Genomic DNA, 26,410 nt, shown 5'->3' with positions numbered 1-26,410 from the left:
ACAAGGGACTGCCTCTGCCCGAGGGATGAAAAAGCCAAGGGACAAAACAAACCAGAAAAGAGCATTTTTTGATTGGAGATGGATCAAAAGCAGAGAGGAACAGTCATTGAAAAAAGGAATCAGGGTTAAGGAAAGAGGAAAATAACTTAAATATATCAGCCAGGATAGAGATAAATGATCATTTTAAGGAAAAAGAATGAGATATACTGTTTCATGGAAATCATGCTCAATGGAAATATCTAAATGAAGTTGGAGAAAACTAAACTACAATTTGAGAAGGAACAGGAAGAAAAAATTAAGGAATGTTAATGAAAATTATTCAAGTATATTGGAATTTCAGGGAAAGAGACATAATGTTCAATAAAATAACTTTATTATCAAATAAATATTTCTTACACTTGTATGCACCATCAATATGAGCTTAGGTTAACACAGCCACCACCAAATTAACTAGCAGACTTTTTGTTCACAAAAGATGATTCTTATTAAATGAGCACTATTGTATATAATTATGTAACAATTAATCAACAACAATGTATTCATTTACATAGTTTTGATATATCTCTGACTAGGTTTGGGTTGACGAGTAGTAATGGGTGTTTGATATTATTCCCCAAATGCAAAGGGCAAGAGTTCGGCAACCTAATTTCTTGACACTGATGTAATATAGAATTACCTTCTTCGACACATATATTTTTAGTATTATTCATGCCAAACGACTTTATTCAGCTCAGAGCTGGGCTTGAGACCCTCTTCTCCATCAGCTAACTAGGCTCTTTTGGCATTGAACCGGAAATTATATATATATATATATATATATATATATATATATATATATATATATATATATATATATATAACAATACGTCACCTTGTTGAAATGAATGTCAAAAAAGTCGATCCTGAGTGACATCATGTTCCTTATGATTCCATTTTCGTCACAGATTTGTGGAAGTCAGTCATATATTGCTCTTAAAATGAAATACCATTAGAGGAAAGTAAATCATAAACTGCTTCAATCATATAAATCAATGTCGGTTGTAAGTAAAACACACAAAGTAGTATATAATTCCCGTTTCTCAGTTCTTGATAATATAATAGAGCTGTTTTTTTATTATCCCGAATGGTTAATGCATGTTTATCTCAAATATTAAATACACAATTCTTTACAGTGTCCTGTTTTTCACGTTAATGTTTGTATTTCAACTAAGAATTATTTTTAGTATTCAAAATGTATTGCCAATATCCCAATCTCCACGTTAACGCAGAAGTGTTAATGTGATTTTAAGAATTGGACGGAATGATAGCACAGCGAATATGGAAGCCCTGAATAATATCTTCGCCATCTTTGATCCATGATAAATGCCACTTGTTCAGGCTTTCTTCTTCACATACAACATTTAACTGACCAAACTGAACGGAGTTTTCGTTACGATTCGCCCATTTTTCATAATAACGTTGAACATAATGGGTGGTGTGTGTGTCGGTGTGCGTCGTCATCGTTTACGTTTTCTTGTGTCATCTTTGGCAAAGAGGTAAGTAAATAGTTAAATTAAATAGTGAGACAAAAGAATAGAATAACAGGTAAATAAACAAATAAGTAAACAAACGAATAAATACATAAATATATAGGTAAACTAGAGGAAGAAACTAAACAATTGCTCTTATTTCCCCTGGCCAAAGTCATTACTCGTAAATTAGATTCATCATTTCTTTGTCTTCTTTGTCATAGGTAAAAAAGAGTCCAATTTTATGAATAAGTGGCAAACAGTGTTACTAAGTGATTTTGTATGAACGAAAGGGAACCCCTTATCACAGACATTGCAGCACTGTGTCCCTCTTTCTTTACAAGGAGTAAAGGGGCTTTGTTGTATGCATGTACGTAAGGATAGATGTATATGTGTAAACATGCATATGTATGTGTGTGTGTTAAAGACAAACGGTTTTATGATGCCCAGGATAGATTTTTGTTAGCCAGAATAAATTAGATAAAGCAATCGATGCGAACGTCGTCGTCGTCATCCTTGTCGTCGTCGTCGTCATCCTTGTCGTCGTCGTTGTCATCCTTGTCGTCGTTGTCGTCATCCTTGTCGTCGTCTTCGTCGTCGTCGTTGTTATTGGTCTTGGTTATTCCAAAACGTCATTGGGTTATGACTTAGAATGTACTGAGGAACTCGAACAGAGTGCCTTCGTAGGGCTTTTGCCAAAAGTCCTCCACTCTCGATATGTTGTGGTTATGTCCGTGTGCTGCCTTTGATTTTTTTTTTTTTAAGACTAAGCGAAGAAAAATTTCGAAGCGAGCTTGGGGGAGACGTACAGAACGTTGTACTGATTGCTCTGACTCGTCCTAAATCTGTAAAAAGAAAGAAGAAAAAATGAATAGGTCTAAATATTAGATTAGATTAGCTTTTCTAAGGGAAGGGCGCTTTGGTTATTTCGAACATTAGTTATAGCCAGAGTGGAATGAGTACCAGTACACTTCATATATATATATATATATATATATATATATATATATGTGTGTGTGTGTATATATATATATATATATATATATATATATATTCTACGTTCGTATGATAAGTATATTCTATTTGATTTTCATTCGTTGGCACTTCCTCAAAAAAATGCCTACTGAAGTGTTTGTCAGGTATATAAAATATTACGAAATATTCACCATTGATCGGAAATATAAAACAGAATTTGTATGATTACTGCCTCCACCCTTGTACAAGGTCATATCGTTACCTATAGATTGGAGGACAATAATTCTGAGCTCTCATCTGGGAGGGTAAACAGGACATTGTGAAGACCAGGAACCCCAGAGTAGCCATGTAAAGACAAGCTACAGCCCCACACATTAACGTGTACAGACTAGCCACCCGAGCCTGTACGAGTAAACATAAATCGGCCCCAGCAGTGACGATCATTTGATTAAGGCTAGGTTAGGTTGGGTTAGGTTGATCTTGGATCAGCTAAAACCCCAAATATTAGCTTGTTAAATATAAACAGCCCTTATATTACTCTGGGGCGGCGGATGTTTACGACGTTCTGTAAAAGCTGTCGATCACGAGCCCAGCCCGTGATCCAAGACGGTGGGTTGAATGGCCGTGGATGTAATCCGCGGCCATGGCATTCCTTCGCCCTTCGTTCTCCCCAATTTTGAAATTATTTACAATAATAAAGGTTGCTTACTGGGGACCTTTTGGTCCATAAAGAGGTCAGTTAGATAGATGCAACCACATTATGCTTAGGTGTTTATCTAAATGAATTTTAGAATTTCAAACCGTATTGTATTTAACTGCCTCGGCTAGATGCTTATTCCCCTCACTGACGACGCGGTTGGCAAATTTGTTTCTACTTACTTTTAAGTTAAATCTACGTCCTGACAGCTTGAGGCCATTATTTCTCGTCCTTAGTGTGAAAATATTCTTAATTCAATTATTATCAACTTTCAAAAATTTAAAGTGCGCAGGGGACAAGGATGACACTTGATTCAAAAGGAGCTAAGATTAAAAGAAAATGGAAGGCGGATGAGCTTGCTTGGCTGGTTACCTCTCTTATAAAGGGGAATATCCGAATAACCCCATAAATTATACAGATATAGATAAAATAATTTGGAAGAAATTCTACCCATGGAGAGTGATAGCCTAGGCATCATAATCTGAAAAGGCTAGAATTTATATCTTCATTTCAGTGGTGTACCCCCATGGAGGCCATGACGGATGTTGATCAGGTGAAAACGGTGGCGGCAGTTCGCTCAATCATTCCATTCAGCCTCGTGACGTGATTTATGGGTTTCGTTTCGGCTGACACCAGAGGACAGCTGAGGGCCACCACCGACACAGGACTGAGAGGGTTTAAACCCCCTTCAATCTGGAGGCGGTTGTGAACTCTTTCGGCACCCTGGCGTTAATTCATATAAACCTTGTGAAGAATGTCACCAAGCTGGAGGAGATTATCCACAGTGTGTTGAGCCTCCCAGTCCAATGGTCTGATTCTCTAATGAGTACACTTTTCCGGCGTCCACCAGAACAATATTGACCAAGTATATCAAAGAGCTTATGGGGCTTCTGTGTAATCATTATTTACTAAAAATATGACCGATAATTTTGTTACCGAGAACCATGGCTTTTCCTACAACTTCAGTATCACTGAACGATCTTGCATACATCTCTAGGACCTTAAGTTCCAAACCAGTATTACTAAAAAGAAATCTAAGTATTGTCAAGAAATATTTAGCTCCAAGTCAATATTACTAACAATGTTTTAAGTATTGACAATAAATGTTTAGTTCAAAGTCAGTATTACTAAAAAAAATTAACATTGACAAAAATTTTTAATTGTGCAAAGATCCAATGGAAGCAAAATATTCTTGTTACCTGTATATGTTCTGTGGCGACGAAGGGATGAAGGAGGCGAGGTAGGACACGAAGCGCAGTTCGTCCTCCGGGCTGATCGAATCCGGCACCGCGATGTGAAGGTCCGTGTTGCGACTCAGGAGTGCCAACATGTCGCTCATCGTGAAGGGGACGCCCTCGCCCAGCCGCCGTTCTCGCCGTCGTGACCTGTGAGACTTGGCCGAGGAAGTCTTCCACTGTGACTTCGAGGTTTTCGAAGATGATCGATGGGTGTCAGGAGGCCGAGGCTTTGGTTCTGATGATGGACAGGCACTAGGGGACTGCTGGGACATTGGGCGAGGGTCTTCTGGAAAGTGTTCTGTTTTTCCCGAGGACGCGTCTTCCTCTCTTCCTTGTGGATCTTGAGACTGCGGACCTCGTCCAGGATCCCCGAAGGAAGACGACGGAGGATCGGTCTTGGGTGCATCTCGAACTCCGGCTTCTGGTTTTGAAGCGACGCCACGAAGTCGACGATATTTACGTCTTAGGAAGTCGTTCTTCATACGAAGAGCACGCGACTCGCTCAACCTCGTATAGAGTCCCGGCAAAGGTCCGCGAGTCTTCTCTCGGACTTGAGACTTGCCTGGCTCGAAATATTCATTGACATGCTCAGTAGATTCACCATTGTCATCTTGGATGTCATCGTTGTCACAGTTTATCCCGTCACCGTTACCTTCGACCTCCCCTTGGCTTTTGTCCCTCCTCAGGTCCTTCTCCACGTCATGGGAATCCACTTCAAGACCAGGCAAAGAAGTTCCTGTACTAACACGGATGGGTTCTTTGATGTTCTCTGAAAACTCCTCGGGAATGGGCGACGCAAAGTTGAGGTCACTTGGCGGGGACGACCTCCTCTGGCGTTCTTCAGCAAAGGTTCTGGTGACTCTCAGAAGGAGAAGGAGCGAGAGGAGACGAAGGTCGCTGGGGAGACTTGGGGCGGGGAACGAAAGGGAAGACATTGTCGTAACTAGATCAAGAATGAATCAGCTCTCATTACATCGTGTGTTTGCACTGTTTTCCTTTTTAGCAAAGAACACTCTTGATCTCGGAAAAACACATATCTTCTTGATTGATCATCTCTCACTGGGACATTGTCTCCTGTGTAAAAATCGATCACTTGCATCTAACGGTTCCATATTCGTGAAAACCTCTTGAAGAATTTTCTTCATCTATACTTGGGTCATCGTACAAGTGTAGTTTGCGCTAGAAGACCGAGCTGTTTTTGTATTCATCCGAAACCTGAAAAGTGGAATAAACAAGAATAAGTAATTTGAAATATATATACAGTCACGAACAAAATGTTTTACTTAACCAGAGTTTTTCATGGTACAAAATTATTCTAGTTTTGTCTGGCAACTTTATTTATTTTATTCAAGAAAATGACCTAACTGTGAGCTAAATGCTATATTGGAAAATATATTTCATACTCGTGGGCCAAAACTCTAGTTCATGGTTGTACATGATGATGAAATATATAAAAGAGAGGGCCTGTGTTTTACGTCAGTGGGACCAAGGGTAGGGACCTACACTAAATGGTACCGGTACCGTGAAGCGGATGTCGGAGAGGTTCATTTCCCCCCCTCTCCAAAGCCCACCAACATCCGTACCATCAACCGGTGATGCAGCAGGCACTCGATCTCCGAAATAATCTCATGATTTTTTTTATGATAATTTTCCTTATAAGGGCTGACAACGATAATTTCTCCCTTCTCCTTCGAACAATCATTAACGCAGAAACACTCCCACGCTCATACAACAAAGACATAAATCTATCGTTCATTTACGGGGGAGGGTAATGGGGGATTAATGTATGGTAAGTCACTAAAAAGGTAAATGTGAAAGGGAGCGCGCGCGCACACACACACACACACACACACACACACACACACACACACACACACACACACACACACACACACACACACACACACACACACACACACACACATTAACACACAATATCTCTGCGGACACATTTTGTCAAGTTGTGCAATTTGATCCTAAAATGTGAAATGAAATTCAATGACATGGCGTGTATGAGAGCTAGAAAAAGAGAACGGGAATGTAGTCTGGGAAGAGAGGTAAATAAGGTGGATATAAGAAAAGAACACATAATTAATGGCTGCTAATTAACCATCTTGACTTAATGACGCCGCTGAAAGTCGGGAAATATGTGGCCCGTAATCGTCAATCCCTGCTCTATGGGGATCACATGCGTGGCCTCACGTTTCCCCGTTCTCGATCCTGCTCCTCCTCACAGGGTTCCTGTCTCTCTCTCCTCCGCAACAGAGACAGAGAGAGCTCTCGACGGAGAGGTCGAAGGGAACACGGCCACAGAATTCATGTCTGAGGCAAGTCGGCCGAACTGCCAGGAGTTGTTTGGAATGGGAGGTTGATCGATGAAACCATGTAGGATTGACCACGGCTTGTGAATGAAACGACACGCCCCTCCCACCGGCGTATACTCCCGATTGATGATGATGGATGTAGTAAGTGTCCAAACCATCAATAATTTTGAAAACAGATGTGGTGGATCAAAGAAGACAGAGTAACGGGGTGTGGGGGTGGGGGACTTGGGTTTGGACAAGTGGGGAAAGAGTAAACTTCGGTCTGGCTGCTCAAGTTACAGGTTAACCTAACCACGTAATATTTAAAAAGATAATTGCACATCCCGGGTGTTCGAGTAAATTAGGTTTCTTGCTAATGAAATTCATGAGGCAGGAGGTGACCAATTACTTTCGTCTCGGTAAAGCTTCCAGAGGTAACTAAACACATATGCACGCTCGCGCTGGCTTCCCCCACCCCACACATACACACACACGCACACACAAAACACACACACGCACACATACCCCCACGCACGCATACACATAAGCACACACACACATATATACACACACGCACACACATAAACACACGCACGCACACATACTCACACATTCGCACACATATAAGCACACACACGCAGACACATAGGCACACGCACACACACATACACACACGCACACACACACACACACACACACACACACACGCACACATACCTACACACACGCACACACATAGGCACACACACGCACACATACCTACACACACGCACACACATAGGCACACGCACACACACATACACACACGCACACACAATCACACGCACGCACACATACACACACATACGCACACACACACACACACACACACACACACACACACACACACACACACACACACAAGCACACACATAAGCACACACATAAGCACACACATAAGCACACACACACACACACACACACACACACACACACACACACACATACACACACGCACACACAATCACACGCACGCACACATACACACACATACGCACACACACACACACACACGCACACCAATGTAAAGATAAACGAAAGTATTTTTTTCTGTAGATATGTTCACGATAAAGTATAACAGTGAAGGAGCCACTAAGATGAAAGTGAATTGAAATCTATGAAGATGCAGAAACGCAAACTGAAATTATAGTAATAATAATGATAATAATAATAATAATAATAATAATGATAATGATAATAATAATAATAATAATAATGATAATGATAATAATAAAAATGATAATGATAACAACAACAACACCAATAACAATAATGATCATAATAACAGAATAATCAGTCTATTAAGGAAAGCGACATAGAAGAGGTAGGAATAACAAAAAATCCTAGTCGAATGGCATGAAAGTGGAAGTATGAGAAATACAAAGGCTGATAGATGTAAAGAACAACTGGTGGATAATATCCATAAGGTAGTTGTACAATTTGAAGAAGGGAGAGTGACAAGAGATTGGAAAAGAGCCAACGCGGTTCCAATATATAAGAGCGGCAGTAACGAGTAACTGCAAGATTTCAGATCGGTGTATTTGATCAGCATTATAGCTACACCGTGTGAGAGAATTGTAAAAAAAAAAATCTGGGAGAGAAGAAAATCTTATGAGATCATCAATTTGAAATCAGGAATAGGAAACTCACGTGTTTCAAACTTGTTGATATTTTACTTATGAGAGATTGATGTGCTACAAGAGTGGAATGGCTGGGTGGACTGCGTATATCTGGATGTTGAGGAAGTTTCTGATAAGTGAATATACAGATTAGAGTGTATAAATATACCTAAGGGGGGATTTCTGGAATGGATGAAGGATTGTTTGAAGGACAGGTTAATGAGGGTGGTGGTCGTGAAGGATAAGGGTGTCAAACTGGAGAGAGAGAGAGAGAGATAGGTAATTAGCGGGTCCTATGGGTCTTCATGTTGGCGCCAGTAATATCCTTTATTCTTTTTAATGGCGTCTTGGATGGAGCAAGCAGTCACAACTCTTTCCTTTTTCAATCTGTCGGTGGTCAGTCTACTAACGGAACCTTTCATTTACCTATTTATTAATTAGTTTTTTGGTTATTTCTTATCTTTATTTATCTGCTTAATCATCTAGTTGTTTATTGATTCACTCATCTATTTACTTGTTTATTAATGAATTCATAGATCTATCGATTTATTAATTTGCATATATACATATATATTTTTATATTAATTGATTAATTAATGCAATTATTTATTTATTTATTTATTTATTCATCCAGTTGTTCATCTATGTATTTATCTATTCATTTATTTATTTATTCATTCATTTATTTGTATATGTAATATTTTATTTATTCATTTATTTATCCATTAATTAGTTAATCAAATATTTATTTCATTTATGCAATTTATTTATATATTAATTTATTTACTTATTTATTTATCTATTTATTACTTTATTTACTTATTCATACATTTGTTTATCTATTTACTCCTTGTTTATTTATTTATTTGTACATTAATTTGTTTATTTATATATATCCATTTATTTATTCATTTGTCTATTAATTGATTGATAGATTTTTTATATTCGTTTATCTATATATTCATTTGCTTGTTTATTTATGTATTTGTTTGTTTGTTTATTCATTTGTTTTAATTTTGTGATAACCCCCATTCAGACACGTCACCAACCTCTCTGGCCCACTGAACCTTGTCAGATAAAAGATTAGAAAAAAAAAATTACATATATATATATATACTGTATATATATCTATATATATATATATATATATATATATATATATATATATATATATATATATATATATATATATATATATCTCTATATACACACACACACTCTAATATCTACATATATTTTAGAACACAAATACACATGAACTGTAGCTCTTCTGTATGTTGTAATGCAGGGATCACAGTGAGGAGATTTAAGAACTGGAAGCCCACTGAGACACCTCTGTGGCTTCGAAGCATCACGAACCCCCCCCCTCCCTCCCCTTCGACCTGGCCTCCCCAGTGTGCCCCCTGCTTGCTCCCTTTCCCTCTCCCCTCACTCCACTCTCTCCTCCCCTCCTCCCCTCTCCCCATTCTCCCATATCCCTCCCCTTCCTCCGATGAATGGCCACTGAGTTCTTTCCCTCGTGGGCAACGGTGACATGATATATTTTCTTCTGGCTAATATTGAAAGGTTTCTATTAACGTGCTTTATCACTGTGAGTGCAGCTCATTGCAATTGATGCTCAAACCAGATGGTACTCTTTTAGTAACCATGGTGTAGTGAGGGCTGAAACTGTCGGTTGTTTTAAGAAACGGTTAGAAAACGTTATGGATGGGGATGACAGGTGGTCATGGACATGGAACTGCCTAGCGTAGGCCTTATGTTCTCTTGCAGTCTCTTTTATTTTCATGTTCTTTCCATCGCTCTTTGTGATGAGGGGGAGGACGGGGATCTGAAAGACGCAAGACTTTTTTTCTTTTTTTCTTCCAAGGGTTTCTTTAGTTGGCTTCCCATCAGCTTTTCCAAGAACCACATCGACCTCGCTGGCTGGCCAACACCAAATTTCTTACGACTGTTTTTATTCCATCTTATTTTCTTTATCTTTTTCTTAACCAACCCTGCTACCAAGCCTGCCACTTCCTCTCAGATTCACTTGGAGTTCTGTGGCGAAGGGGAGTGATGGCAAGGGACGGTGGTCCTTAGGAGCTCTGGCCTCCTTTTGCGTCTCCTTATTTTCTCTTCATCTATCTCCTGCCACGATCTCCTTGGAGAGACATTTTTGGGACCAAGACGCACGATGCATCTTAGACACAGGAACATATGAGTGGCAGGGGGGTGCTGGGATTAGGGAGTTTGAGCTCCCTTACCTCTCGTCTCTGACGGGACTTACTCAGACGACACGTCGGGGAATGAAAACTCAGACTGATTTCTGTGTTCATCTCACCACCCTACCGGTCATCTGTCTGAGCGATTTTTTTTCTTTCTTTTTTTTTTACTGGGGGTAATGGAATCTGGAAAGAAGGGGGTCTCGGTCGATGAAGGACTCGTTCCGTCTCGAGTCCACGAACTCTAATCCGAGCAGAATGGCCCAGCACCGGCCGTGTCGCCAATTTATTAATTAGATCATCGTGATGCAGATATTAGTACAGCGGTGTATTGTTTAGTTTTATCTAATTAAATTTGATTTACTTTTATCTTTTCTTGTTTTTTCTTTGTTTCATTTTCTTTTGTTGTGTTTTATTCTATTATAGTTTGTTTGATTTTGTTTTTATTTAATTTAATCTAATTTTATTTTATTTTATAGTATTTAGTCTTATTGTATTGTATTCTGTTTCATCTTATTTTACTCATATTTTATGTTTTTATTTCACTCTATTTTTAATTTTTTCTGCATTTGATTTTGTTACGACCTAAAAGCTCTCCTCTTGACAAGTTTCGTCACCGTAATTACTCTCCATTGTCCGAATTCTCCTTCTTTGCCGCTTTGCGTGTCGGCCAGATTCACGGCCGCCCGGGCGAAGTCGGCTGATCCGCGCTCGCGCGCGTGCGGCGAGTCCACTTGCATCATGTCCTCCTGCTCTTAGCACTCGTTTTCTTCTTGTGTCTATTGATCTTTCTTAATTAGGCAAGACGACCTTCGATGTACGATTGGATTCGGTTGTGCGAGTGGCTTTTGGTCTGGTAAAAGGGATTGATTTTTTTTTTTTTTTTTTTTTTGCCAGATCACCCGTTGGCTGATGTTTGGTGATTGTCGACGGAGGGTTTTATCCAGGTGTCGTAAGGATCATTACGTCCATCGTGCCAAGATGGCGGAAGATGCAACTACTCGAGTAATTAACTTATCAGTAGTTTCTGTACGTCAGCTCATTATGCCTGCAAGGCAGAGCCCTCACGAGGGGTGGGGGGGCTTATACCCGGGGGGCGGCAGTTCTAGCCTGGACTTGCCACTCACAAGGCTGACAAAATAATGATAAAAAAGAGAGGACAAAGAAGTCCTGAACGTTTTACCATAATCAACGAAATTTGCGCTGGAATAAACAAAATATGAAGTCCTTGTCCTTTCTGCAATAGGGACATTAAATACAAAATTTAAAATCCGTTTAATTATTTCGCACTTAGGCATGTAAGGGCTCTGATGCAAGGTACAGTACAAGGGTAATGCCGCCAAAACTTGTTGTATCTACTGCACTGTCAGTTCATATACTAGCACAGTAGATACTTCTACTAACATTCCCACCACCCCATGATTGGAGACTCAGTTGCAAAAATAAATAAATAAATAAATAAATAAATACATACATACATATACCAAGGCTTTTTCCCCCTTCCAAGGGAGGTAGCCAAAAAGGGAAAGGCACAAAAACACTCCCACCCATTACATCCCCAAATACACTCCACACCCCTCCCACCCTCCCTCTTATCTGAGCACCTCCTGGATGACGGGTCATCCCTGCACCCTGCCCACCGCCCTGGGTCAGAAGCAGTGTCGCAAGACACAGTACATCCACAGCAAGGCCGCTTCATTTAATCGGCGACCCCCCCTCTCCGTCCCCCCTTGCATATAAGGAGAGGACGGGGAGAAATCCCTTCGGGCTGCGTCAAAATTTACTCACACATACTACCCCACCCCCACCCCCCCACCCATTCCTCCTCATGCAAATAAATAAATAAATAGATAAGAATAGATAGATAAGAAATGAATAAGAATAAGAATAAATAAATAAGAATAAATAAATAAATAAAACAAAACAAAATAAAATAAAATAGAATAAAATAAAATAAAATGAAATGAAATGAGATAAAATAAATTGTAAGGTTGAGGTAGATGGTTATTTGACGTCAAGGCGTAAAGACTGACGATCTGCTCCAGAACCGTTTTCGCTCAAATTGACGCTTCTCTTTACGCGCATGCCATTCTGCCTTTGTTTTACGCTCGCATTTCTCGTGATTGACTTCATTTCCCAACATACCTGTATAACCACTTTTCCTTCAGAGGCGAAAGGGTATTTTAAAGTATACGCCCCGAAGTATCTTCCAGGACTAAATATTGCACCTCGTGTGGATTATCATATTCAGTTATCATACTTATGTACCGGCAGTGTTTATACATTGTGATAAAGAAATTATTTATGATTTACATATACAACGTTTGATCACTATGAGAGAACTTTGTAACAATTGAGCTTGCATGGTTTTAAGAAATGACAAAATGTCGACATTCGACAGATCCTCCTGGTTGAATATTATGAGTAAGATTTAACTAATTTACTGATCGCTGTTCAGGTCGATGTGAATGATAGGATGTCAGTGGAGGATACTGCCCGTTAATTTAATTTTCTATTTTCGCTCGGGGTAATCAAAAGCTAACTCGTACACACACACACACACACACACACACACACACACACACACACACACACACACACACACACACACACACACACACACACACACACACACACACACACACACACACACACACACACACACACACACACACACACACACACACACACACACACACACACACACAAACACACACAGGGGCTCTCCAATTATGGTGGGCGAGACGATGAAATTGTTTCAAGAATTAACAGAAAGAAAGAAGAGAGAGAGAGAGAGAGAGAGAGAGAGAGAGAGAGAGAGAGAGAGAGAGAGAGAGAGAGAGAGAGAGAGAGAGAGAGAGAGGTGTTAAGATACGAGGTAGTAGGAAGAAGTAGAATTTGCACTCCGTAGTCTGTGAATGATGCTTCGTCGATGGGAAACCGTGAGGAGGCGCTGCAGGGACTGAGGGACGGAAATTTTGGGGAAAAAGAGAAGGAAAAATTTGGGAAAGTTAACTATATTTAGGGACAACAGCTGGATATTTTGGCAATTGTGGGTGAAGAATAACTAGTACACACAATGACATGCAAAAAAGGCCGCCATGAGAATGCAGAGGTAGCAATGTGAGAACACTCGGAAAAATGAAAATAATGAAGAACATAATTGAGGCAATGCTAAATAAAAATAATGTAAACAGGTTATCTGAGAAGTGTGTCAAATATAAGGAAAATTGAAAAGAAAACAAACTAGGAAAAAGAAGAGAAATAAAGTAGAAATATGTGGAGGAAAGGAGGTCTTCGGAGATGGTACAGGGATGCGACAAGAAAAACGGGAACCCAGGTGGTAGACAAAGTCGTGGGTAAAAAATTATAATAAAATGAAAATGAAAATAAAACAAATAAGTAGACCAATAAAAGTACAATGGAATAAAACGAAAACAATGAATGAACAAATGAATATTAGGCAAGTGTAAACGTGTACTTTACTAATGACTCCTGTGGGCGATTGGTGATTGATTTGTTGGGATATAAACACAGTTTCTAGATGATTCGTTCGTAGCACTCGCAGAAAGAACAGAAAGATCGAAAAGGGAACAAATGATGTTTCCGAAAGGATCCACTGTCTTGGATTAATAATGTTTTGATTGTCGTGGATGAGATAAGAAAGAAGGGTTAACATACTATCATCATATAGACTAAAGGTTCTCAGCCTTAGGGGTGGTGTGATGAAATCATTGCGAAAATGATGATCTCCGGAAGGCGAGTCAACAGCAGAACATAAATATATGGGCTAAGAACCTCTTGCGGCTGACCCGAGGCACTTACCGTTCTCCTCTTGATAAGCGCGAATCGCTGGGCGTTGTTCCGCACACTTCGTCTGTCGATCTGGGACTGTCGATCCAGGTGACACGGGCTGAGGCTCTGCCACGTGTGTCGACCCCCGACACCAACGCGAGCACTTGTGTCGAGTGAGTGAGTGAGTGAGTGAGTGTGGCTGTCACAGTACCTCCGTCACCATCACTACCACCGACGCTCCCACCTACCGCCCTCTCACACTCTCTCCCTATTAAATGTACACACACACACACACACACACACACACACACACACACACACACACACACACACACACACACACACACACACACACACACACACACACACACACACACACACACACACACACACACACACACACACACACACACACACACACACACACACACACACACACACACACACACATATATATATATATATATATATATATATATATATATATGTCTGTATATATATATATAAATATATATGTATATATATATATATGCATATATATATATATACATATATATATATATATATATATATATATATATGTATATATGTGTGTGTGTGTGTACATATGTATGTATATATATATAATATATATATATATATATACACATATATATAATATGTATAGATATATGTATAAATATAAATATATGAATATATGTATAAATATAAATATATAAATATATACACACATACATATATGCATGCAAAGTAGACCACTTGGAATAATGAAAATAACGAAGCAGAGCACTTTCGTATATAATATCTTCAGTGCAAAAAGTACATAGTTAAACAGAAATACATAGTTTATATATACATGAAAAAAAGAACAAGGACAGTTTACATAAGAGGACATTTATCCCCTGGAAAGCGGTAGGTCAGGGGGTAAATGTCCTCTCGTCATGTAAACTGCCCTTGTTCCTTCTTCATGTATATATAAACTATGTACTTCTGTTTAACTATGTACTTTTTGCACTGAAGATGTAATATACGAAAGCGCTCTGTTTCATTAATTTCTTTTTTCCAAGTGGTCTACTTTGCATAAGTGAACACACGTAACCGGGTTATTAGTACATATATATATATATATATATATATATATATATATATATATATATATATATGTATATGTGTGTGTGTGTGTGTGTGTGTGTGTGTGTGTGTGTGTGTGTGTGTGTGTGTGTGTGTGTGTGTCTTTGACCTACGGGTTACTTTTTTCACATTTACCAACTTGAGAGCACATACGTGGTCATATGTGCACACAAGCACTTACACCACACACGCACACACGCACACTTGTACTTTTGAGTTTTCGTGTTTGTTCTCGTGCTTCTCATGAAAAAAGAAGAATATTAATGTTGGATTTTTCTTTTACTCTTTTTGTTTATTTATTGATTTAGTTTTCCTGGTATAGCAAGTGCAAACAAAGAGGTTTTTAAGTTTAGAATTAAGGAAAAGATGTAGGTCTACAAGGGCCTACAAAATTGATAGATGAATAGTAGATAAATAGATAGATAAATAAATAAATGAATAGATAAGCAATTCAATAAATGAATAAATAAAGGAACTCATAATCCAATAGATAAATAAGTGACTAAATTAATAAATAAATGAATAAACGAATAAGCGAATAAATAAACAAATGAATGAATAAATAAATAACGAATAAATGATTGAATAGATAGATAAAAAAATAGACATGAATAAGAAAAAACACAAATGACTGGATAAATTAGATAAATTAATAGATAATTAAGTACATAGATAAATAAAAAATAGACAAATAAATAGATAGATAAATAGATGAATATATAGATAAAATAGACTATGTAACAAGTACATGAGAGAGATGAAAGGTGATGTGGGAGAGGTGTCCACTGTGAGTCGTGCAAAGTTCTTTGAATTTGTGACGTCATCGGGGGAACAGTTTCAGAATTATAGTGAAATGAAAGTGAGCCACGATAGATCGGATCTACAAAAATATATATTTCCAATGTTAAGTATTTAATACATTTTTACATACAACAACTCGCATTATTGAGATAAAGTGATTAAAATATTTGGTCTGGCTCATCACCTTGCCAGACGTCAGGTAGATGTTATCTACTGGCAGTATTTAGATACATTTTTAACATACAGCAACATACATTAATGTGATAAAGTGATTCAAGGAAATGGTCTGACTGCGGCTAATAAAAATGTGGCAATTAATGGGACAGTTCGGGTGTCATCGCAAATTGTGGTGCGTCGGCGGAACGAGTAGGGAGGCGACCCCTCCTCCTCCACAGCTGCGCGCCCACCATTGTGACAAACGTGGACCACCAGACCACAATGCACAGCTTGGCCTGGGGAGGGGGGGCGGTAAGGGGGTCAGGGGGTTGTCGTCCCCCTCCCTTGCGTCGCGGTCCTATCACCCATCCACCTCATCCTGGATGGGCATGATAGGTGATATTGGACATGGAACTGCCTAGTGCAGGCTTTATGGCCTCTTGCAGTCTCCTTCATTCTTAAACCTCGTTGACACGGGGCTAACTTGGTAGCCGCTAGTGCTGAAAGCGACTTGTAAACTACATCTGTACTTGTCCAAGGGCAACGGAAAGTTAGTCAACTTGTCTCCAAACTCTCCTAGTGTCAACACTTAATTGCCGGGGAAGTTGACTTGCAGTTAGCATCAGCGGCTACTAAACTAACCCCCCTCCCCGTATCAATCGAGGCTTTAGGTTCTTATGTTGTCGCCCCATCCAACCATTTTGTGTCGATCTGAGTTCGATTCTCGGGTGGGTTTTTGGTTACCAGGGGATCAATTCGTGGCCGGAGGAGGGAGGGGGGAGGATAGGGAGGGGGAGGGGGGGAGAAGAGGGCACTCGTGTCCTCGTATATGGGATGTATAGATGGAAATATTTTATTGAGTGTGGATAATAGAAGCCTGGGGAAAGAGTTATTCTTCTTCCTCCGTGTTGGGAACACCTGCACAGTTGTCGTCGTCGTCTCAAAGATCAGCACACCTGCGTTTCCGGCTACTTTTGTCTCTCCAGTTACATATAGCTATTTTTCTGTCGAAATGGTCTTTGTCTATGACTATTACGTAGCGGTATCTACACGCGTGCGTGCAGCACACACAGACACGCGTATATATACATATATATACACATATAAATTATATATATATATATATATACATATATATATATATATATATTCATACATACATACATACATACATACATACATACATACATACATACATACACGCGTGTAAACACATACACACGTACCCACACCCATCTATGCCCACATGCACCCACACACCTACATGCGCGCGCGCGCACACACACACACACACACACACACACACACACACACACACACACACACACACACACACACACACACACACACACACACACACACACACACACACTGCTTGCCGCAGGATATCTAAGCAGGGCTACGGCCTTGTGGGGTGTGGGGGGGTTGGGGGGCAAAAAGTGGTGAAGACCTACGCCAGAAGCCCCCCAGCAGCGGTGGCGGCCGCGGCGCCGCCGAGATGTGGGCCTATACACTCTGCGGACAGCGCCGGGACGCTCCTGAAGGGGGGTGGGGGGAGGCCATGCATTGACGAGGATGTGAGCAGAGGCACGTCGGTAGCTGGAGGCGGAGGAGGAAGGGAAGAAGAAGAAGAGGAAGAAGGAGGAGGGGGAAGATTAGGAGGAGGAACAGGAAGAAGGGAGGAAGGAAAAGAAGGAGGAGGGAAAAGGGAGTACAGGAGCTGGAGGAGGAAAGGGAGAAGAAGATGTAGAACGGGAGGAGGAGGGGGTGGAGGAGAATGAGGAGGTGGAGGAGAAGGAGGAAGTGGAGGAGGTGGAGGAGAAGGAGGAAGTGGAGGAGGAGGAGTAGGTGGAGGAGAAGGAGTAGGTGGAGGAAGAGGTGGAGGAAGGGGAGGTGGAAGAGGATAAGAGGGTACAGGAGCTGGAGGAGTAAGGTGAGAAGAAGTACAAGAGGAAGAAGAAATTGGGGTTATTGGGAAGAGGAGGAAGAGAAAGGGAGTACAGAAAATGGAGGAGGAAGGAGAGAAGAAGGACAGACAGACAGACAAATTGACAGACGGACAAACAGACAAAAAGTCACAGACACACAGACAAGTAGACAGACAGACATAGGCAGCCAGACAGACAGACAGACTGACTGAAAGGAAGACCCAGAGAGACAGGAAAGGACGGGAGGTGGTGACGGGGAAATAGACGGGAAAATAGACTTGAAGTGACCACGGAAAGAAAGGAAAAAGGAAAGGAAGAGGCGAAGGGAAGGAAGGAGGGAGGGACGGAGGGAGGAATTGAAGATTAGGATAGAGAGAGTAATTACAGGAGGGGAAAGGTAAAGGGGAAGGACGAGGAGCCAAGGGTTGATTGGCTTAGATAAAAAGGGACAAGGAGGAGCGTGTATTCCTTTCACATGATCAAGTTAAAACAAAATCATAATCCGACGCTCCGGGCAAGACAGTTGTTGTTGTTGTTGTGAGCTGTAGTTTACCAGCGCTTCTATCCTTGCCGACCATCTCGAGCCGCTGTCGTGCGGGTCAAGACGGTGACCTTGACCTTGGGCGAGGGAAGTTTTGGTGTCTCGACTATTGTGCCAACTGACCTCCTTCCCAAATCCGCCCGTTGGAGTATGCTTCAGTGTATATATATATAGGTATATATATATATATATGTATATATATGTATATATATACATATATATATATATATATATATATGTATATATATATATGTGTGTGTGTGTGTGTGTGTGTGTATGTGTATATATGTATATATGTATATATATATTCAGTTTTACATTATTTCTGTATTCCTCATGCACATTCTTTCTACACTATTCATATTCCCTTTGGATTACTTTTGTAATTCCGATATATATACATACATACATACATATATATATATATATATATATATATATATATATATATGTATATATATATATATATGTATATATAATATATATATATATGTATATCTATATATATATATGTATATATACATATATATATATATACATATATATCTAATTCTTCTTGTTTTGTATTACTTCCGTATCCTTCCTCATATCATTATATTCTTGTTATCTTTTTTATTGAACTTCCACACGTATTCCATGAACCTTATGGCCGTCGCATACCTTCAGGTGAGTGTATATTGGTGTGAGAGTTGAACGTTCGTTTTCAATTGGATAATGGGATAAACTGGAGGAGGTCGGAGGAGGATGAAGGAGAAGGGGTGGAGGAGGGGGAGGAAGAGGGGGAAGGAAGGATGCAGAAGAGCGATGGGGAGGAAGAGGGGGACGGAGGGGGAAGAGGAAAGGGGGAGAGAGAGGGAAGGTCAAGGGAACGGAGGAGAATGGGTAAAGGGAAAAGGGAGAGGAAGGGAAGGAGAGAGAGAGAGGTCAGATAGGCATACCAACAGTTGGTGTTGAAAAAATAGTAAACAAACAAACAAGTGGCACTCGCGAGCAACAGGTTTCGGAATTTGTGCTCAAGATAAAGCGGGAACCCTTTTCTATGGGCATTTTCTTCCATGTCAACAATGGCTTTGGAGCTTCAGGAGGTATCGATCCAATATTTAGCCAAACAACAAGGTGCTTACAATGTTTGCACTAGGACAAGGCATTTCAAGACTTGATCATCTACAAATGTTTGACGATGGTTTTGGAATGTGTTAACAAAATGTCGACATTATCATCGCCAAGGCGTTGCGATTGGACTAGGGGTTCTTTTCTTATGTATAAAGGATAACCGATTCGACTCTAAGGACAGGAGCATTTTGTATTCCTGGGTACAACTGTCACTGTCAATATGGCAGTGACAGTGAAAATAACATCCCAAACATGCAGATAAATTCACTTATGATAGACGATGGAATAAACAATCATAAAGAGCGTCAAGTATTTAAACAAAGAATTGGGAAGCTTACACAGACAATTCAAAGAAGAAATTGCCAAGACATGAATAACGTCGTGATGAATTAGAAGAAAAAAATAGAGTAAAACTAAATTATCTGGACTTTGCAAACGCAATGACAAAGTAAAGAAAGAAGAAGAAGAAGAAAAAAGAAAAACAAAGTTTGACAGGTTCCGATTTCACGTGTTATTGAGTGATTGATCACTGAAGATAGCGGGGCGTCTGGCCCGCCATTGTTAGTCTATCGACATCGATTCGAGTTTGTTTTTGTTCGCGTCCAGTTGCTATAACGACTGCTGGCCAAAGATATCATCTAGCTTTCTGCCATTATCTCTGTTTATCCTAAATGTAAATTCAGATACCGACGACATTTTCTATGAATCGATTTATAGATTGATTAACGGATTTGTTCTGCCATTGTGGATTTTAATGCAATTAAAATAGATACAAGTAATAGTGGTACTTTATCATTTCAAAAGAAAACTCTACCCTCAGCTGAATGGGGTCGTTTTACAAATGCAAAAACAAAACAAATCGGTTCATTGTAGTTTCTAACAGACGCCCAATGACGTCATAACCAAATCGATATCGTTGACTCAAATCAGAGTGGATGAGAGTAATCGACAGTTATGAGGATATGATCAAACAAATTCATACTCATAGAGATAAGACAGTTGTGTATGATTGTTCACTACATTAATGTATATAATTGTACGTCTTCTATACAGTACATTTGAATGGCACAAGTCCAGCCCAAATAGGGACATAGGCTATACCAATCAACATTGTACAGTCGCGGGCCCAATTGCAGTCATTGATATTTGACCCCTGCTGTCACATCAGTACGATCTTGTTGACAAAGAAATGGACTTCTTTTGCACAATAACCGCGTATGGAAATGTGCTTAATCTCAACAAAATATTTACGTAGTTCTAATATGTAGTCAAACGGATGCAAACATGCACGTATGCACATATACATGCATGCACGGGCGCGCACGCACGCACGCACATTCACACACACACACACACTCACACACACACACACACACACACACACACACACACACACACACACACACACACACACACACACACACACACACACTCTCTCTCTCTCTCTCTCTCTCTCTCTCTCTCTCTCTCTCTCTCTCTCTCGCACACTCTCTCTCTCTCTCTCTCTCTCTCTCTCTGTGTATGGCGCGGTTGATAGAGCACTGGACTGTCAGTACGGAGGTGTGTCAGTATCTGGTTCGAATCCTGCCCAGGGCCGAAATTATTTCGGTATCGCTGCGCTTCGGGTTGTTACTCCGACTCTCGTGGGCGGGGAGTTGTGTGTGTGTGTGTGTGTAAGGTCATAGCATTACCCATAGATCGGTCATACGAGCTCTGAGCTCTCTTCCGGGAGGGAAATAGCTGTCGATCACGAGTCCAACACGTGATCCAAAGACCAAGGTGAATACACACTTTCTAGAGCAACCATTACTTTATTTCTACCGTCTGAATTGTGGTATTTGACAAATAAATTTATCAGTAAAAAATCTTCTACAATTTGTAGTATTCTGCATTTGATAATGTTACTGTTTTTATTTGTCAAAGAAACAACTTGTTTCCTTTCAAAAGTTAGTCTATTCTCAGCCTCTTTAATAATTTTACTTTTCCAAATAGTCTCCAATTTAGTATGAAGTTTCCAAATTGGACAATTTTAAGTTTAAGAAGGAAATAGGCAAGAACTACTTTACCAACAGAGAGGTTATGGAATGGAATAGACTTAGTAACCTTGATGTAGTCGTCGTTAGCGCTGAAACAAATTATTGTTCTTTTAAGAGAAGGATAGATGACTATGTGTGTGGGGATTGACAGGTGGCAAGGAGCATGGGACTGCCCATTATTATGTTTTTTTTTATGAAATAATAACCAAAGTTAAGATTTTATTTATTATTACACGTAGTCTACTGTTATGAGATCATCACCTCTCAGGCTACAGTGTGAAAACGTTTACAGACTACAATTCCCCCCCCCCTCGAAGTCTGACAAGTGGTCGAATGGGGGGAATGGGGGAGGGGGGTAGGAATAACCCTTTTGGGTGTGGTAATACAATGCAGGCAGTATTATTCTGTGTATACACATCTTTTGTTTTTATCAGTTTTGTTTGTTTACTTATTTTTGTTTGTTTTTATTAATTTGTTTATCTATATACCTGCTTATTCATTTATTAATCTATTCATTATCTGTTTATCTGTTTTCCAATTAATTAATTGATTTATATATTTACTTATGTACTTATTCATGTATTATGTGTATATTCATATACTTACTATTTTTATTCATACAAAATCAATCTATCTATATGCGTGTATTCACTACCTATCAATTTCCTGACTTATAATTTTATTATCTTTTCAGTCGTTCTCAACTCTTTCGAAATCGAAAGACACTGTTCAATAAATTCAGCACAGGATCGACCTTTTATGCATTTGAAGGGCACGAGTCCAGCCCAACATTTGCCTCAAGTTATTACTCTCAATTGAAAATAGAATACAACAGATAAATAGACAAATGAATAAATAAGTAAATAAATAAATAGCTAAATGAATAAAAGAATAAACAAATAATAAATAAAGATGTGCCATGTTGAAGGAGAGAATTATTTGAAGTGTCACACTCGAAATTGCATCGGTCATACGAGAATGTAATAATATACAATTCTATAGTGGTGTTTTCCTCATATATCACAAGAATATGGATAATAATTTTACTCGTTATAATAACTTCTTATTACAGAAATAAATTGGCAGATCATACATTCTTTCAAATGCAACAGGTAATGAGCAATATGATTGGTCACATCAATCACAAACGTGTCGTCTGTCTTAGCCAATCCTGTTCTGCATTTTCCATCGACAACAACGGTGACGTCACAGTCGAGATTCGAATTTATGACGACAAAATCTGTACCAATGGAGTGTTGGCGGGTCCAGCGCGGGCCCGTCTAGTGAACAGTTTCGTTGTTATGGTAATTGTTTTTGATGTGGTTTGTGACTAATTTGTGAAATGTGGATTAAATGTGTAGTGTAGTGAATTGTCAACATGGAGCAACTCACCCATCGATAATGTAAGTACAAATGAAAACATTCAATATTAATTTTTTTGGCGGTTACAGGTGGGTATGGCGTATGACCACATCTCAATTTACAATTAATGTTTGTGGGTTTTCAATCTCGGTAGTAATTGAAATATTGATTAATATTTTCCAAAGTAAAACCTAATGCAGCTTTAGTGCAAAATTCCTGTGGAAAATCTATGGAATGTGGTAGGTGGTCAAGCATAATTATTTCGAAATTCAGGTCATGTCATGTCACATCAAATTTTTGCACGTCCGACATCTTTAATGAAGATTTTTCTATTGTTGGCGAAAGAGGAGAGTGACTATTGATATTGGCTACTGATATTCAGTCTTAAGGGTATCACATTGAGACGAATTAGCCATTTTTGATGTCAGAAATCAGGATCCAAGATGGCGGAAGTGCAGAAATTAGATGTGAAATAAAAATTAGCTACTCGGTTGATGACGTCACAAAATTTACATGTCTGCCAATTTATTCGTGAACTTTACCAGTGATGAAGCCAGAGGTATCAATATGGCAGTCGCAAAGCCGTTATCGCCAACTATTTTTTGTTATATTTTTTGCTACATTTACGCATTCTGTCACAAGTAAAAAGACAATACTGCAATTATTTACGTGCATACCCATTGTGTATATGATTCACCACGGCCTTGAATCATCGTTGGGGTCGTGATCGACAGTTTCTGTACGTGCTGATGTTCACGCTAATTATTAATGACTACATACGTAAAAGTGTTAATTTTGTTTTCGAAATTATTCTAATGTGGTATCTGGTTTAATGTGGTATTCATTTCAATTTGTGGTTGCTGTGAGGGTGTCATAAGTAATTAGACATCAAATACAATCGGACGACGCGCCTGACGCTTTAGTTGGCAGCCCTGGGAATTGTGACGTCATTGACCCCTCGAGTACCAATTGATATATTATCATCAATTTTTATTTATCAGACGACGTGTGGTTGTATAGCAATAAATAAAATAATATTTAAGAACTTCTGATGTGTCAAAACATTATGTAGCAAAGCAGTGAATAATTTTATGTGACTTGTAAGTAATTGAAACTAATAAATAGATAGTATCTTGATAAAAAAAATTGCCTTTTAACAGCGATTATTGTAACGCAAAACACTTAATGTAGAACACTTGACAGAAATCAAAACATCGACAAAAATCTTGCTTCTATTGCATAAAGCTGAATTCAAATAAGTATTAATATAGTAATACACATATATCGGGCTATATGTGGAACTCTTATAGGTAGGATATTTGTTGTCAGTCACAAATCCAGTGCATGACCAAAAAAATAATAGTGGGTATTTTTCATACTATAGTCATCCTTAAATGTAAGTTTTCTTTGAGTTGTGGTTTCTTGTAGAAGAAAACTGTCATTCTTGTAGTAGCTAAAAATTATTTTTAGATTTATTATCTATATTTTGTATACAGTCATTTTACAAGCAATTCAAACCAATACCCAGTACAAATTATGTTATGAACAAATGTCTTGAGTAACAACTATATGAAATATAGACTGAGTCATGGGTAAGAATATGATAGTATAATAGGGATAACTATAAAAATAGAATAAAACTAAGGGGCTTATAGTAAGTAATTTTATTTGGCATTGAATCAATATACACGAAGTGCAGATAAAGAAAAGAATACATAGGTCGGAATAACAATTACAATTGCCAAGGATAACAAAAAGTATGTAAGCTTATTTCCACCGAGGTCCCTTAGGAAGAATAAGAAAACAAAATTATACAAAAATACAAATAGAGAAAATGCTTCTGTAGTGCATGTCGCACTTTTAAACTAATATCAACTTAATTCAAAGAACACAAAAGTTGACAATACTAAGTATAGATGTAATTGCTAAGGCTGCTAGACAGGTAATTTAATTTTTCCCGTATATTTTTCTCTCATTTTTTCAGTGTATAAATTCGCCGCTTTTCAGATATTTTATGTAAATTTAGAAACACTTTCGACAATGCCATATTCTCGCTTTCATCAAGTAGACAATTTTTAATCTACATCTGGCAAAAAATGTACTTATGTGATTTATTGCAAAGTCAAAGAAATTATATTAATGGATAATCAAGTTTCCATAGATGAATTACTTTTTATCTCTGATTTTAGTTGGATGACGTCACATCGTTGATCACTTCAAAGAATGTGTAGTTCTCATGTCTTATGCAGTTCTAAATTCCTGATATAGTTATGATATAGATGGGTGATGACATTTATATTCTGAATCAGGAAACATGTGAATGAATGAGCAAAAGAAAAAAATATTTATTTGTAGTGATATTTATAAACTATAATCTAATCTTGGGGTACAATACAAAGAGTGGGGTATAAATCTATTCATGTACAGTATTCATCAATTTGCTGTGTATTTATTCATATATCAATTTTGTATTTATCTACTTATGTATAATTATGTTTATTATTCATTCATTCATTTATTCATTTAATCTGATTTACTTATATTTTCATGTATTTATTTGTTTATTTATTGACTAATTTATTCTTTTATTTAATAATCTATTTGTGTTCATTTATCTATTCATTTGTTTATTCACTCATTCATTTGTTTTCTGTGTTTATTTGTGTATTCACTTATTCATTTATTCGTTTATTTATTCATCTGTTTGTTCAGTTGTTTGTGTGTTTGCTTATTTATTAATCATTTATTTATTTATCTATTCATCTGTTTATTGGTTTGTGTACTTGTTTGTTTGTGTTGATTTATTTATTTATAGTTGTGACATACCCACCGAGGGTTCCTCTCCCCGGCGATGACCTTGATATCTACTCCTCTGCCGACGTCCAAACGTCAGGCTGCTGCTGCTGCTGGTGGTGGTGGTTGGGAGGAGGGGGAGGGGAGTGTCGGGACTTCAACCTACGAAATGAA

The 26,410-nt window shown here is 38.7% G+C and overlaps 1 protein-coding gene across 1 annotated transcript; it reads right to left on the bottom strand.

The window, feature by feature from the left end:
* Positions 1–356: 356 nt before the first annotated feature.
* LOC143041393 (uncharacterized) lies at positions 357–14,569 on the bottom strand. Its single transcript, XM_076213215.1, has 3 exons — positions 14,406–14,569; positions 4,380–5,633; positions 357–2,353 (listed from the first exon to the last, which is right to left on the bottom strand). The coding sequence occupies exons 2-3, from the start codon at positions 5,351–5,353 to the stop codon at positions 2,275–2,277; spliced, it is 1,053 nt and encodes a 350-aa protein (XP_076069330.1). The 5' UTR covers positions 5,354–5,633; positions 14,406–14,569; the 3' UTR covers positions 357–2,274.
* Between the last annotated feature and the right edge of the window lie 11,841 nt (positions 14,570–26,410).

This window comes from Oratosquilla oratoria, chromosome 31 (assembly GCF_046742065.1).
Source record: "Oratosquilla oratoria isolate Oo_2021 chromosome 31, ASM4674206v1, whole genome shotgun sequence".
NCBI lineage: Eukaryota > Metazoa > Arthropoda > Malacostraca > Stomatopoda > Squillidae > Oratosquilla > Oratosquilla oratoria.
The sequence above is the reverse complement of the archived record's forward strand: the minus strand, read 5'-3'. Positions and strand labels throughout refer to the sequence as shown.